The 16388-nt window shown below is 39.8% G+C and overlaps 1 protein-coding gene across 6 annotated transcripts in view; it reads left to right on the forward strand.

The window, feature by feature from the left end:
* The window catches only part of LOC126236284 (diacylglycerol kinase epsilon), a 200266-nt gene that overhangs the window by 30924 nt on the left and 152954 nt on the right, over nt 1–16388 (forward strand). For all 6 annotated transcript variants that reach the window (XM_049945468.1, XM_049945465.1, XM_049945469.1 and 3 more), the window contains exon 5: nt 78–249. In XM_049945468.1, the coding sequence (XP_049801425.1) occupies nt 78–249 (172 nt within the window). The remainder of the gene's footprint in view (nt 1–77; nt 250–16388) is intronic.

Consider the following 16388-nt stretch of genomic DNA (forward strand, 5'->3'; position numbering starts at 1 on the left):
ATGAGTCATCATCGTTCGTAAGTAATTGAACAGTGTCGTTGATTATCACTGTCAGTATATTTTTGTTTCTCTTATAGTCTGGTTACTGCAGCATTTGTGAATCTCTCTTGTTGACCAATCGCACTGCTGTTTGTGACTCATGTGGAGTTTGTGCTAATGTTGAATGCGTGAATCAAACTAACAGAAAACTTAAATGCAAAGCCATTTCTCTGAAAGAAAAGGGACCAATAAAACACCATTGGGTGAAAGGTAATTTATTTTTATATACTTCTGCTTTTGTGACTAAACACAAGAGATGATGAATGGTTCAAAATGTATGCCTACTCATTTTATATGTTACAACTACATATGTTTTTAGTACTGATTTAAAAAATATATATATAATTACATTTGTTAAAAAATGTTATTTGTATTCGTTTTATAAGCTTTAATTTCATTTGAGTGTATGCTGTTACACTGGTGCATCTAAGTTCACTTTTATTTAGTGGAATTGTCAAATGAGGGTGTAATTTAAATCCTGTTTTGTTACTGGTGCGATGAACAAAAGGTGTCGGATTGGGAGGTATAGATGTAAAGAAGAAATCTGCATAGATTCTTAGTATTTTCTTTTAGATTATGACAAAAGTATTTTCATGTGTAGTGTCATGATCTTATTTAAGAGAAGTATAGGGACAGCATTTTGTGCGGTTTTTACATGTCTTCAACTTCTCAAGTGAAACTCCCAACACTGCAACAGAAATCAAGTGAAGTGACACAGTATTTAGAATGTTGGACTCATATTCAGAAGCAGAGCAGTTCAGATCCCTCTCCACCACTACAGATATGATGTTTTCTGTAATTTCCCTAAATTGCTTCAGGCAAATGCTGGGATGGTTCCCCTGAAAAGACGTGACTAGTTTCCTGTCCCAATCCAAGTTTCTGGTCCGGCCCTTATTACCTCATCACTGATGGGACATTAAACCCTAGTGCAAATAAATGTTTTGTTACACTGGAACAATACTCTTAAGTCACATTAGTCACACAATTGACATTGGTGATAAAATAGAACAAGTTGTGCTTTGAAATGGATCCTCAGCTCTGCTTTGAAATAGTTCCTGGCTCAAGATACTCCCCTGATTTGGTGTGAATACTGAGAACTTGGCAAGAAATAGCACTTATCTTCAGACAGACTAATAAAGAAATCAACAATGTGTACCAGTTGGCAGACAGAACACAAGGAAGTAAACACTACACAGATATTCATTTAAAACAAATTCTGCAACACACAGTGCTTAATATGAATGAAGCTTAAGTTTTGGAGATATCCAAAATAACACAGAGTATTCAGAATAGTAACATACTGTTGATAAATGACTTAAGTTGTGGTGAATATAGGTACAGTTACAGGTAGGTTATACTATCATGCAGGTAACATCATCATCACCAAATTAAATGCTACTCAGATTGTCTAATAAACTGTTTATAAGGTTTGACTGACATGTTTAGTAAAAGAAAATCATGGCAAAAATAGCTTCATTATTTATTAAGGTTTCCTTCGCAGTTGCGTATACTTTTTAATGGTGACTAGTTTTGAATGCTTTGTTATGTTGACCTTACCTATGAACTAGTCCTTTGAATGTGCCATTGAAATTATGTTATAGTCAAACATTCAAGATTCCTGTAATGGTTTGAAAATGACATTCCTGACCAATGTCCACACAATGTCGTTTTGCCAAAATTCAACAATTTTGGAACAGACTTTGCTGCATGTTTCATGCCCAAAACATCTGAAAAAAACAAAAAACAAAAAAATAGCATGGTGTGAGCCATAGGATATGCCCACATTATCAGCAACCTCTCTGATCGGCAATTTTTCACTACCAGTTTCTTTGCTTCTTCCACATTGTCATCAGTAATTGATGTGCTAAGGTGTCCAGGATGGTCGTCATCTTCAACATCTTCTCAGCATTCTATCAAACATTGATACCATTTGTAAATTGTCTTACTCATAGTAGATTTGCCATAGGCCAAAGTCAAGATTTTGGATGTGGTGCTGCATTTTGTTCCATTTTTCAAGAAAAATTTAGTGCAAATTCTTTGATCTATCTTTTTCGAAAGTAAAAATTGGTCGAGTGCTAGAAAAAACATGTAATCTTTTTGTCCATCAGCAATAAATTAAATATTCAAAACAGGTGAAAATACAGACATACATCAGTAACACATGTACCAAAAAAATATAATAAAATAAAAAGAAATTGAAAATTGGATGTATAAAGCCTGCAAAAATAAAAAATTCCCATTTCTTTTTGATCTCACCTCTTATTGACAGTATTCTTCTGGTGTGATATTAAAACGTTCTGTGAGGCAATGCATCTACAGGTGGGATGCAGGTAATGTTAAAACTGCTTGAGCATTGCTAGAATCTTCCCAGCTGATATTTTGACCTTCTTGCTGAGGCTTGCTTCTTGGAAGTGGCTGCATACTGTGGTGCACTGTCAAGCTATTACAAATTTAAGAAGAGTATTTTCCACAGTTGTATCTGTAAATCTCGATAATTGGCGGGTCAGTGACCTTGCCATGGATGTTTTCACTGATGTACTAGTGGCTCCAAAGTTGAGCAGGAACAGCATCTTATTCATACCTGTGTGTGCATATTCTGTCAATGTCCTTGTTGCACTGAGGACAGGCAATCATATTGCCAGCAACCTAAAGCTTTAGTCACAATTAAATTTATTCAGATATTTAGAAATCTTGACTGCTTCTCTGACTTTTCGTTTATTTTCACACAACGATTTTGCTAAAATGTAAACATTAGCAAAGTCTTTACCCTGATTGTATTTTACTACTGTAATAACTGTGTAGCACATGAGACCACTCCAAAGTACCCAATATGGCTTTGTTCATGAAGCCCTCAACTGCAATGGTAAACAGATTCCCTTGGATCGCCACATAACAAGGCGCAGCACATGGTTGTGAATGGCACACTGGAAAGACACACAAGAGGATTGTTAGGTCTGTTCCACACATTTATATGCATGAGTTACTGGTAGATGGCACAGTGTGGATACCTCTCTACATGCATGCCTCCCACAGGCAGTCTCCAGTGGCCGGCCTGCTCTGACACAGTCGGCGGTGATTCAAACACACATACACAGTGATGCCACACTTGTCGCACACGCACTAGTTGTAAGCTTGCCCGAGGGAGGTGGGCCCATGTGGTGTCCAATGACAGCACGAGAGAGGAGGTTGCCATTACCATCTCAACATCATCAGTAGGCAGGTTCCAGTGGGAGGGCAGCAGGGCTGGACCCACCGGTGATGAAGGCTGGTGTGATGATGGAGAGGGGTCGGGGGGAGGTGGCCTGACTGTAACAGCAGGCTTTAACAATGTATCCAAGGTTGGAGACAGGGTGACACCTGGTGCCGGTAAGCTGGAACCCCTGGATGCCATATGTGGAGGAGGCAGACAATGGGATGGAGGCATCTTCACAGCAGGCGATGATGGCCTCAAAGCAGAGGGTGGCGGGGCAGGCTATGAAGATGGGGGCAGCACCCATGAACTAGCAGCTTTCAGCAGTGAGTGAGGGAGGAGCTGATCATGGTGCTTGACACCAGCCCTTTGGCTACACAGACATCACACAGACAGCATCCACGGCAGCAGACAACAGTAGCCGGTGTCCAATTGGGCCGGTGACGAAACCCTCTTGCCCATACCAGTAGTCTCAGCACAAATCGGTCAGATGAACCCAACTGCACCAGTTGCAGCACAGGCTGCAGAAGGTGGAGGAGCATGCATGGCTGCCAGCTGTGGAGCAACTCAGCTGGGCTCCACTACCCCATAGACGTGAAGCAATAGGTGCTCAGAAAACAGAAGGGTGTCATCCAGCAAATAATCCACAACAAAAGTTTTGATTTGGGACTGCCATTTGATTGAGGATCAAATGGCAGAGCCATAACATGCTGGATGCTGTGACGGAAACAAAACAATTGAAAGATGTCTGAAACAAACTGGGGCCCATTATCGGAAATTAAAGTACAAGGCAACCTCACAACAGAAAAAACCCTCAAGAGCATATGAACTTGTGACCTCAGCCAATGTTGATGCACACAAGGGAATGTAAGGGAACTGGGAAAATGCATCTACAATCAAGAGCCAATAGGAATTCGAGAAGGGATCTCAAAGACTACATGACGGTGTCCCCGTCGCTGGTGTGGAGTGGGTCAGGGTGACAGAGATGCCCTAGAAGCCACTTGTTGGGCACATTGCTCACAAGCTGTGACAAAATGAACAATTTTACCATCAATCCCCACCCAAAAACCATCCCTCCTATCTAACTGTTTAGTGCACAAAATTCCCCAATGGCCCTGGTGGAGAAGGCGCAGAACCTCGCACCATAATGCAGTGGGAATGACTACTCCGGTAGAGAGCCCTTCTGTGGACAGCAGCAAAACACTATCAAAAACAGAGAGGTGATACCATAAGGAAAAATAGTTACGCAGAGGGTCTGAAGCCAACCTGGCAGTTTATGTGCCCAACCCTGTTGCGCACAAGGTGGAGACCCAGGTGTGCAGCAACAGCAGCTGCTGCGTGCAATCTTATAATTGGGAAACCCTTACCCGCAGCCTGTGTTTCACTGTCAAGATGGAAGCAAAGCAATTCTTCATGATCAAAGTTGAGATCAGGACCCACAGGAAGATGGGACAAGACGTGGGTCAAAAATTGATTTCATAATTGTAGAGAGACAAGAACAGCATCCAGCTTTGGAGGCAATATGCTGCCTTGTCAGGCAAGGAAGTGTCAGGGTTAAACAAGGAATGGGCAGTAATAAGGTGAAACTTGGAGCAAAAAAAGAGATTTAGAGGCAAAACCAACAGGTCATTCAAAGCCATCAGCATACTGGTGCATGAGGACAATGATGGGGCTGTAGTGTGAGGTGTCAGTTGTCAAAACTATATGCTGGTCCAGAAGGAATGTAGCTAAACAAGGAGCTGAGAGTAGTCTGGATTTCCATTTGAAAAGCACATTCCGAATCCTGGCTCCAGCAAAAAGGCACATTCTTGCATAACAAGGCATGTGATGGGTGGGCCGAGGTGGCCACCCCTGACAGAAATTTATGGTAAGAGGCTGTCTTCCCCAGGGAGGCCTCAAGCTCCTTTGTGGACAAGGGGCAAGGCATAGACGTAAAAGCAAAGATGTGGTCTGGCAGAGGGTGCATCCCATCCTGCGAGACTTTAAACCCCAAATAAACAATAGAAGGTTAAAAACACTGCGCAAATATTGATAAGACCAAAAGGAGTATTCAAAACCAGAACTCGCACAGACTTTCATCCACAGGAACCTGCAGATATGCTTCAGACAAATCAATTTTAGAAAAGTGCTGGCCATCTGATAATTTCACCAAGAGTTCCTCCTGGTGTGGGAGAGGATATGTATCCATGTTCGACTGCACTTTTGACACTAGTACTGAAGTCGCCACAGAGGCGAAGTTTCCCTGACTGTTTCTAAACTACAACTAGTGGAGACGACCATTCACTAGCCATAACAGGTTGCACACCTCTAGAGATTGAAGTCTGTCCAATTCTCCTTTCACTTGATCTTTCAGGGTGACATGATAGTATGCACATGACAAAAACGAGGTCAAGCTGTGGATTTTAAAGAAATATGAGCAGGAAAGTACGTAGCACACCCTACATCTTCCAAAAACAAATCTGAAAACTCCTCACACTGTGTTTCCAACTGAGAATACAGTACCTAACCGGATACAAGGTGAACTGCATCGATGATAGAAAATCCAAATGCCTGAAATGCATCCATCCCAAATAAGTTCTCAACACTGGCATCAGCAACTGCCAAAAATGTAATAGAGCAAACCATTGACTTGTGAGAGGCAGATGCCATAAATTGTCCCAAATGTGCAATATTCTGTTTTTTATAAATGACCAGCTTCCACATGACTGGTATCACTGGCAGAGAGCCTAAACTCAGATAGATTTAAGAATTGAATAACGTCATTGCAGCACCCGTGTTGACCTGTAGCCAAGCACTTGACAAAAAACACTTAATTCAGTAAACAAGTCACAAGCATTGGAGTCGCACAGTTTACATCCATGTCCATATCCTGAGCAACCGTCAGTGAACTTCACACGGAGGCAATGTGGCCTTTCTTCCAGCACTTAGGGTGTGCCAAAAGTTCGTCCTGGACAAAACAGAAAGGACAAGATGGTAACAGAGAATACCGACGCTGGTGCTGTGGCAGTTGTGGTTGCGACTGCTTGGCCTGGCCTTAGTCAGCTTGGTGTTGGGCCTGCATGTTTACCCCTACCACTGTCACTACCTCATGTAAGCTATCTCTCAACCTCGTGGGCACATCATGCGACACTACTGCCACATCACCCCATGCTTCAACTTGGCTACCTGCCACCCTACAAACTTCAAAAGAGTGTGCTATTTGCAAAACTTCATCCAACATGTGGTTTTCACAGAATAATGCCTCCTGGTGTACTTCCTTGTCCGGAGCTAAACAGATAACTTGTCACACACCATAAGAGTCTGCATAAGAATCATTATGGACATCAGTAACAAATTGACACTTACGGCTAAGATCATGAAGTTCAGCTGCCCAGGAGCTGTACGACTGGTTTAGTTTATTCCGGCATCGGTAGAATTCAACTCACGTCGCTGTGACATGCGTTTGCTTGTGATAGTAGTTGAACAATAAACTGCACATGTGATCAAAATAGACGCTGCTGTTTCTTGTAAAGGAGCAAGTTGACAAGTAAGTGATACACCTTAAGTGGACTGCATAAGAGGAAGAAGGCTTGGCACAATTCTAGTTTGTGGCACCAAAAGCCGAAAAGTGCTGTCTGAATCTTTTTTCATAAGCATTCCAATCCTCGGCAGACTCATGATATGAAGGGAACGTATGTGAATGGGTCAGTGGAACGGTACCCTGTCTGTTAATGGAAACTGCAATGTGGTCACAGCCAAAGTAAGCTGTTCAGTCAGGATTGGTAGCACGGCATCCATAATGAATAAACCTAATGAAACCATATGTAAAGATGGCACATGCAGAAACCATTCTAAACTCATTGCCAATTATGTAACTAAGTAGTACATGAGACCAGTCCAAATTAACCCAAATGTAGCTTTATTCGTGAAGCACTCAGCAACAACGGAAAACAGACTCCTGTGAATCCCCACACAGTAAGACATCTTTTTTAGGGATTATGATCAGCCACCAGTAATCATCACAGGCTCACCATGTGCTATCTTTGTTCCTTGCAAGGTCCACACGAGAGGGCTAAGGACTCTGTAATTTCACATTATTTCTCCCTTTCTTCTGAATCATTGATGGCATGAAGTTGATCAGACTGGACTGGTTCAGCTGTCCCTATGCATTACTCTTAGGGATGAATTCTGCTGTTCATGTCAGTTGGTGACCCAGGGCTCTCCTTGTTGACTTCTAATAGTTACTGACACATCGACTTATTTTGTGAGGGGGAGAACTTTTTTGCAATGTACTAGAGTTCCTCAGAACTCATCTTGTTGTTTGTGGGATAATAGCATCTCCAGTGGTAGACAGTATTCTAGTACAATCTTCGTTGCATGAACTTTTTGGAGTAAGTTTGTCAAACTGGAGCTCCAGTATTCCATTACTTGTGATATTCACAAGATGTCCAATCCAAGGATGATAATATAGCTGTGTTTTGCTACAAGGAATATTTTTCAGGACTGTGTTCTTTCATTGATAGTTATTCTCATGACGGAAATTCCTGTTGGTTTAGTATATTGGCTAGACACATTTTTGGGGCTATGTTCACTGCACTCTTAACATTAGATAAGCCACATGTGCCCCATGGGGACTGTCGAATAGTGGCACCTCGGGGAACTCAGTCTTTTTTGGCTGGGTATGGTTTGGCAGTTTCCGGTTTCCTGAGCTGGGAACTGGTGAGTACAGCTAGTCCTCTGCAACAGTAAGCTCTGGGCATACATCAGCAGTAATCATGCGGCATGCTGGTGGAACGTTGTGCTTCACACGGGAAGAGATCTTGGTTTAACTGCCCAGATTAAATTAAAACCAAAGTGATTGCAGAAAAAAAGGTAGGGAATTAAACTGAAAGAATCAGAGTTTGTTGAGAGTTTCAGAGGGAGCATTAGGGAATGATTGGCAAGAACAGAGGAAGGAATACAGTGGAAGAAGAATGGGTAGCTTTAAGAGATGAAATAGTGAAGGCAGTAGAGGATCAAGTAGGTAAAAAAATTAGGGCTGATAGAAATCCTTGTGTAACACAAGAGATGTTGCATTTAACTGATGAAAGGAGAAAATACAAAAATGTGCTAAATGAAGCAGGCAAAAGTGAATACAAATGTCTGAAAAATGAGATTGGCAGAAAGTGCAAAATGGCTAAGAAGGGATGGCTAGAGGACCTAGAAGTGTATATCACTAGGCAAAAGATAGATGCCTCCTGTATGAAAATTGAACAGAACTCTGGAGAAAAGAGAAGCAGCTGTATAAATATCAAGAGCTCAGATGGAGAACCAGTTCTAAATAAACAAGGGAAAACTGAAAGGTGGAAGGAGTATATAGAGGGTCTATACAAGACAGATGTACTTAGGGGCAATATTATAGAAATGAAAGAGAATGTGTATGAAGATGAAGACGAAGATGAAATGAAATGTGAGGTATCATACGGGGCGAAGAATTTGTCAGAGCACTGAAAGACCCAAGCCGAAACAAGACCCTTGGAGTAAACAACATTCAGCTAGAACTACTGATAGCCTTGGAAGAACCAGCCTTGATAAAACTCTCCATCTGGTGAGCAAGATGTATGAGATAGATGAAATACCCCCAGACTTCAAGAAGAATATAATTTCAATTCCAAAGAAAGCAGGTGCTGACAGGTATGAATATTACTGAACTATAGTTTAATAAGTCATGGCTAGAAAATACTGACACGAATTATTTACAGAAGAATGGACAAGCTGGTAGAAATCGACCTCAGGGAAGGTCAGTTTGGATTCAGGAGAAATTTAGGAACATGCAAAGCAATACTGACCCTACGACTTCTCATAGAAGGTAACATGAGGTAATACTGATGCTACGACTTCTCATAGAAGATGAGTTAAGCAAAGTCACACCTAAGTTTATAGCATTTTTAGACTTAGAGAAAGTCTCTGGCAATGTTGGGTGGAATACTCTTAGAAATTCTGAGTGTGGCAGGGATAACATACCGGGAGTGAAAGGCTATTTACAACTTGTACAGAAACCTGTTGGCAGTTATAAGGGTTGAGGGGAGTGAGACAGGGTTGTAGCCTGTTGCAGATGTTATTCAATCTGTACATTGAGAAAGAAGTAAAGGAAACAAAAGAAAAAAAATTGGAACAGGAATTAAAATCCAGGGAGAAGACATAAGAACTTTAAAGTTTGCCGATGGCGGTGTAATTCCATCAGAGACAGCAAAGGACCTGGAAGAGTAATTGAACGGAATGGACAATGTCTTGAAAGAAGGATATAAGATGGGCACCAACAAAAGCAAAACAAAACTAATGGAATGTAATCAAATGAAATCAGTTGATGTTGAGGGAATTAGATTAGGAAACAAAGCACTTAAAATAGTAGAAGAGTTTTGCTATTTGGGCTGCAAAATAACCGATGATTCCTAGAGTAGAGAGGATATAAAATATAGATCGGCAATGGCAAGAAAAGAGTTTATGAAGAAGAGAAATTTGTTAATGTTAAGTATTGGTATGGAGTGTAGCCATGTAAGCAAGTGAAAAATGGACAATAAACAGTTTAGACAAGAAGAGAATAGAGGCTTTCGAAATGTGGTGCTACAGAAGAATGCTGAAGATAAGAGCAGTAGATCACATAACTAAAGAGGAAGTACCGAATAGAATTGAGGAGACAAGAAATTTGTGGCACAGCTTGACCAATAGAAGGGATCGTTTGATAGGACATGTTCTGAGACATCAAATGATCACCAATTTAGTATTGGAGAGAAGTGTGTGTGTGTGTGTGAGGGGGGGGGGGGGCTAATAGTCATAGAGGGAGATCAGGAGATGAATACAGTAAGCAGATTCTGAATGATGTAGGTTGCAGTAGTTACTCGGAGATGAAGAGCCTCACACAGGATAGAGTAGCATGGAGAGCTACGTCAAACAGTCTTCGAACATAAGACCACACAACAAACAATGACCAGGCAGTTGGAGGAAAGGGTAAAGACCCCAGGTTTCAAACTCTCTTTGGAGAAAACTGTTTGTGTTAATTTTAATTGCCCTCACTCTCTTTTTTTTTTTTTTTTTTTTTTAATTCACTTGTTTGAAAGCTAGGGACTACTGTAGTGTTTCGAGAATTTCTGCGTAAATTCTAGAACCACTCAGCCTTCTACCATCTCGAACACACGATATTTTAGGTATGAGAGTGGGATGCTAGAATCCTACCTACTGCCCATCACATTTTTGTGTGTGGAGGTGTGAAATCAGTCTCGAGCAGAAGGTAGACATGACGGACAAACGGCACTGACAAGTACTTGTCGGGCGATCCATGGAAATTCTAGTGAAAGTATATGGAAGAACTGTGAACTATTAGAGTATTCTGTGCTAATCGTATCACTGACCATTTGAGATTCTAAAGTTAGGGGGAAAAAAACTCTTGGGCTTGCTGGATGCAAGATGTATTTTACCATTTGTTTGTAATAGGGTTATGGTTGTTAACCCAACTCTTTGCTAAATGTACTTAAATCTGTTTCTAATGTGAGACGATATGAGTGACTTACAAGAAGTCTAATGTTTGTGTGCGAAGTTTGAATTTTGTTCTTTACGAAGCTCAAATATACCGATAGTTGTTGAAAAGTATTCTTCGAGTACCTTATTATTTTGCAAGTAGAGAGAGTCTTTAAGGTTCCTGTAACTGGCATTTTTCTTCGGAGAAGAAGTTTATAGAGATTCCAGAAGCCAGCTATCCAGAGAAGTAGTTCGGCTGAGTACACCAAGTAAGTCGACTCGTATAAGAGACGTGGGAAGTTTGCACATACACTTCACACACTCTTAGTCATCAAATCATTAGAATGTGGCGACCAGTGTGAAAGGACACAAGAAAACAGGAATTTTGAGACAAAAATGAGATAAGAAGATATCATATGTTGCCATAGCAACCGAGCGTAATGAGACAAAAGAATCATTCGAAGAAATTGAATTAAGCCCGAAGTATCAGATGGAGATAATTTGTGAATGTAAAAAAGGAGAAGATTTAAGAAAATCACAACATTAATCACTGGAGAGAAGATCTCGACGTATTAGACTAAGAAGAGATATGCCTCGAACGATACGACTAAGATGATCTGGTGCAGGGAGTACACAGCTCACACACGCATCGAGGGGACACAGACTTGGAAACCAGCCTATATGTGATGTCGCCAGCACCAGCTGCTGTTCTCCGGTGCTGATGTCCCATCACATCCGCTCACCTACGCTGCGAGAAGTCTATGCCGGGTGAGTGTAAAACAAAACTTTAGTAATTTAGCAAGAAGTGATACAAACTATTGAGTGAACTTTATTGGTGTAGTTATTATACTTAAAAGTTAATTTTTAAATGTTCACAAGCTTGTAAAAATATGGATAACGAACAGCAAGTTAGGGAAACTTCAGGAACAGTTATGACTATGACAATTTGTAAAGAAGGGCCAGACTGGTCTGAGTTGGTAAATGTACTCAAAACTCAGTTAAATGAAGCCTTAAATGCTCTGAGTCTGCAGTTAAATGCCAAATTAGATGCACAGAGTACAACTTTAAATGCTAAATTAGATGACCAGAGTACAACTTTAAATGCTAAATTAGATGCTCAGAATGGAACTTTAAATGCTGAATTGGATGTTCAGAGTTAATGCCTGTCATTCAATCACAGATTATAGGTGTAAGTACACAAGTGGATAATGTAGAAAGAAGCTTTAAAGAGAAAATAGCGTACTCTGATATCGTAAATGTAAGTAGTTTGGAAGAACAAGTTGAAGAAATTATAGAAAGAAAAGTTACCGAGAGAATAACATTTAATCCCGATGGAGATGTACATCCGACAAGGTTTAACCAAGCTTTACTGAAAAATTGGGAAGATTCTAAAAAGATTGAATTTGCTGTGGGCTCCATTCTAGGAGAAGCCTCCGAATGGGGAACAGTAAATATTGAGAACTTTTCCTCTTGGGAAGATTTTCAAAAGAAATTTAAAAAGAAGTATTGGTCTGCAAGTGCCCGGGAGAAGTTAATATCAGATTTGTGGGACCCAAAATATTACAATAATACTTGGGGTTGTGGGGCGGCTGGTGGAAAAATATGTCGCTGTTATATAAATGTTTGAATGTAGAAACACTGCATTTCCCGGCCGATTAACCATATGTGCGGCGGCGGGTGGAATTATCGTTGTTAAAAATGTTCCTATTATTTATGCTGTCTTTTGCCGTTCTCAACACTGGCTCTCTAACTACAATATTGGCAACCAGAAAGTGATTAGCAAAACGTGAAGCCTGTAATTATAATTCCTAGTGCCCACTTCATCTGAGAATACACTTATAGTTACAGCTTATAGCTCTGAGGAATTAGGAGATTGTTTGGGATTTATAATCAAAAATGATCGTGAAAAAAAAAAAAAACTTTCTCTATATTCTGAAAGTCACAGATGAAAAAAAAAATCCACACAATCTAACTAACAGAGCAGTTCAGAGTCTAATGCGCTGATGCCACTATAACTGTCCAAATTAAATTTTTAAATGAATGCTCGCCATAATTTGATGATTAGGTTCATCAAACGCCACGCTAAATAATGGTAGAATGTCTGTCCCGCGGCGGCACGTGAAAATAATACATACGCAACCTGAAGCTAGATAGTTAAAATCATCCCAGAATTAACACTTCACTCGAAAATGATTTCATGGTTACGCGTATGTCGAGTAACTTACTACGGCATCCGAGGCCGTTTATAGCAATAATACCGACGTGACGCGACTCCCGACACAGATGGTGTGTTATTCAACGTCTGGAGAGAACTGGGGCCTTCTTCCTCGCGCAGCGTTCTTATATATAAGGCCGTGGTGCGGACGGCTTGCTGATGGCCGATGAAGCTCTCAATTTAAATGTGCATTCAGCACACAGGTAAGTAATCATAATAAAAGTTTGACATGGCTAAGTTAAATATTTTGAGCGAGAGAATTAATTTAATTACACTGCACGCAGTAGACGAGCTCTGAACTGGCCTTTTGGAGATACGCTATCGCTATAGTTTTATAGTTATTCAAATGAAACTTCTCACATCTTTATGGTTATAGCGGATCTCTATTCTACTTAAATATAAACATCCTAGCCTTATTTATTAGCCTACTTAATCTATCTTGCTTCCTTAAGTTTTAAGACAAAAAACAGAAAATCTTGAATTTCAACTAAAATCTTAATTTGTGAGATCCAGAGTACTGTTTCTATTAAATAATTATGAAAAAGGAATCTAAATATAAATTTTTAATTCTCTAGCTCTTTTCTGTTGCGCCAATGATTTTTACAGAAAAACGTCCAAATTTCGAAAATGGTTAAAGTTATCGAACTGATATTCAACACACATTAATTTAGTATTACTCCTGACATGCTAGAAATGTTTTAGGTTATTTGCTTGATTTTTTAAGTATTGCGCAACATTTATGACGCCAGAGCTAGTTACAGCGGACTGGCTGGCACACAATAGAAAGACTGATGTGAATTTATTACAGCGTGAGTAGGCTGCTTCCCTACATCACCCTCTACTTAATTTTTTTGTTTTTGAATGTTAATGAATGAATAAAAAAAATTTAATTACAAAAAGGGAAGCAAAAATGCAGCTTAACTTCCTATGAAAAATTAAAATTGAAATGTAAACATGTAGAAACATTAAAAGAAAACTGATTACCTACATTAATTATTTAAATTGCGAGCATGTTCACTGCCTCTTAAGCAACATTATCTTTCAAAATCCAAGCAAAATCAATGAAACACTTTGGCATACATATTGCCTTCGACAAACAAACACATAAGAATATGTAAAATTTGAAAATCTTAAATCCATTAAATACATTTTTACATACACAAATTCAAAGAAAATAACATGATACATAAACAGATGATTATCTCTTAGTAGTCTTTTCTAAACCTGAAAGAAAATTTCACAAATAATTTTTACACACGTGGTTGTAGCCGCTTTGGCTGGCGTTCTACACTTCCATTCACAAGGGTAGAGGAGGGGAAGTTGCTATGGTGTGCGTCCTTCACGATCACTCTAAATTACATGGGGAAAGGGGAGGGGTCACTGTGAGTTGTGTCCAAGTCACTCGACGCTTTCACGCAGCTACCAGGCTGCCATTATCTAGTTTGTCCTGTTGAACAAACAAAAAGGTGCCTCAGACTCTGTTCACTTAACATCTAAGGGTGGGTCACAATGAAATGGGGATATATACATTTTATCCTTCAATATGTTGCTGGAACAAAGTTAACAGAACCTTTTTAATTTTACTCTCACGGTTACTTGACTGTCATGAAATCGGTAAACAAATGGCTCAAAACGCCGTTAGTCACATACTAGAGAAAATTTATGCTCAGGGCATACAATCATGAATCCTATTTAACATCAATTTATTATTTCTGGGCCGGAACACTGAACCAATGCTCGGTACATTCCTGATACATTTGTATTTTATTTATTTAGCTGACTCATCTTTGATTACCTTATTCTTAGAGATAGTATGAGTATATTTGATTAGTAGTTGTTTTCTCAGCTTCTTTGTACATGTGAGTAACTTTTGGTAACAGTACAGTTGTGAGTGTTCAAAACATACTATGTTTAGTTGACTAAATCCACTTATTGCTCCTCTGTTGTTGTGTCATTTCCACATCTGCAATTATGTATTTACTTCATCGAAGTGTATTTATGCTGAGCTATAAATAATGTTTCGTGTCTACCATTATGTACTTACTTACTTTGCTAGTGTATGAACTTAAGTAATACTCACTCCATTAACATTTAAAGCACAGGATAGCACATTTATTTCATATCTATAGTGTATTGCAGCTGATCAGTTTGCTCACGTTGCAATCCATTTCCACTCGATCGGACGCTGAAACCACAGGTAGTCTCTCTCGACCTACCACTAAAGTGCATCAAGTAATTATGGACGAGCGTAATGCTAAATTCCTTAAACCTATAGGACACCATGAGCTGCTCTGTCTCATCTAACATAAGGGTACCTATGGTCGCATTCACGCCTCCAACTCATAACCTCAATACGTGTAGGTGTGTTCTGTCACACACTACACCAAAATAATGGCCAGCTCCAACCTTACAAATACTTCAGGGACGTGTCCTTCACGTCTCAACCACAAGCACTGTTCAATTCTGTTACACTGCCATTCCTTGCTACACAATGTGAGTTTATTCTTACAACTTATCTGCATAATTTTCATAACACTAAGCAATCTCTTTTACTATTAATTAGTTAGCTCTACAGCATACAATAGGTTTCACTGCCACTTCAGATCCTGCTTGAACACGAATTTGTATACCTTTTTAAAATATTATTGTGGGACCATTTCCAATAAAACAACACTTTGTACTTACTATATTACCTGGGTTCTATACATAATTGTTACTCAAATACATTTGTATCTTAATTACGTCATACTTCTCTATTGTTTGTCACTATTAGGTTTGTCACATTAGGTATTTTTCTTCACTAATCGGTGGATAGAATGGTTACAGAACACATGGCTGGATAGCCATGATGGAAAGTTTTTTTATTAGAGAGTAAGCGCCGAAGTTTTGGTGGATAGGAAAGATGAAGAATGAGTGAGACCTGAAAAGGAAAGAAGATCTCACACAGCTGGGACTGCACAGCTGCCACACTGTGTAGAGGTTACAGAACAACCTCCTTCCTACAGTATTCATTAGCTTCCGAAAATTTTCATACTGGAAAGAAGGGGTTGAAATTTTTGTGGACAGGAAAGATGAAGAGTGAGTGAGACCTTAAACGGGAAAGAAGATCTCACACAGCTGGGACTGCACAGCTGCCACACTGTGTAGAGGTTATAGAACAACCTCCTCCCTACAGCATTCATTGGTTTCAGAAAATTTTCATATTGGAATGAAGGGGTCGAAATTTTTGTAGATAGGAAAGATGAAGAATGAGTGAGACCTGAAATGGAAAGAAGATCTCACACAGCTGGGACTGCACAGCTGCCACACTATGTAGAGGTTACAGAACAACCTCCTCCCTACAGCATTCATTAGTTTCAGAAAATTTTCGTAATGGAAAGAAGGTGTCGAAATTTTTGTGGACAGGAAAGATGAAGAATGAGTGAGACCTGAAAAGGAAAGAAGATCTCACACAGCTGGGACTGCACAGCT

The sequence above is a fragment of the Schistocerca nitens genome, chromosome 2 (genome assembly GCF_023898315.1).
Source record: "Schistocerca nitens isolate TAMUIC-IGC-003100 chromosome 2, iqSchNite1.1, whole genome shotgun sequence".
NCBI classification, from domain to species: domain Eukaryota; kingdom Metazoa; phylum Arthropoda; class Insecta; order Orthoptera; family Acrididae; genus Schistocerca; species Schistocerca nitens.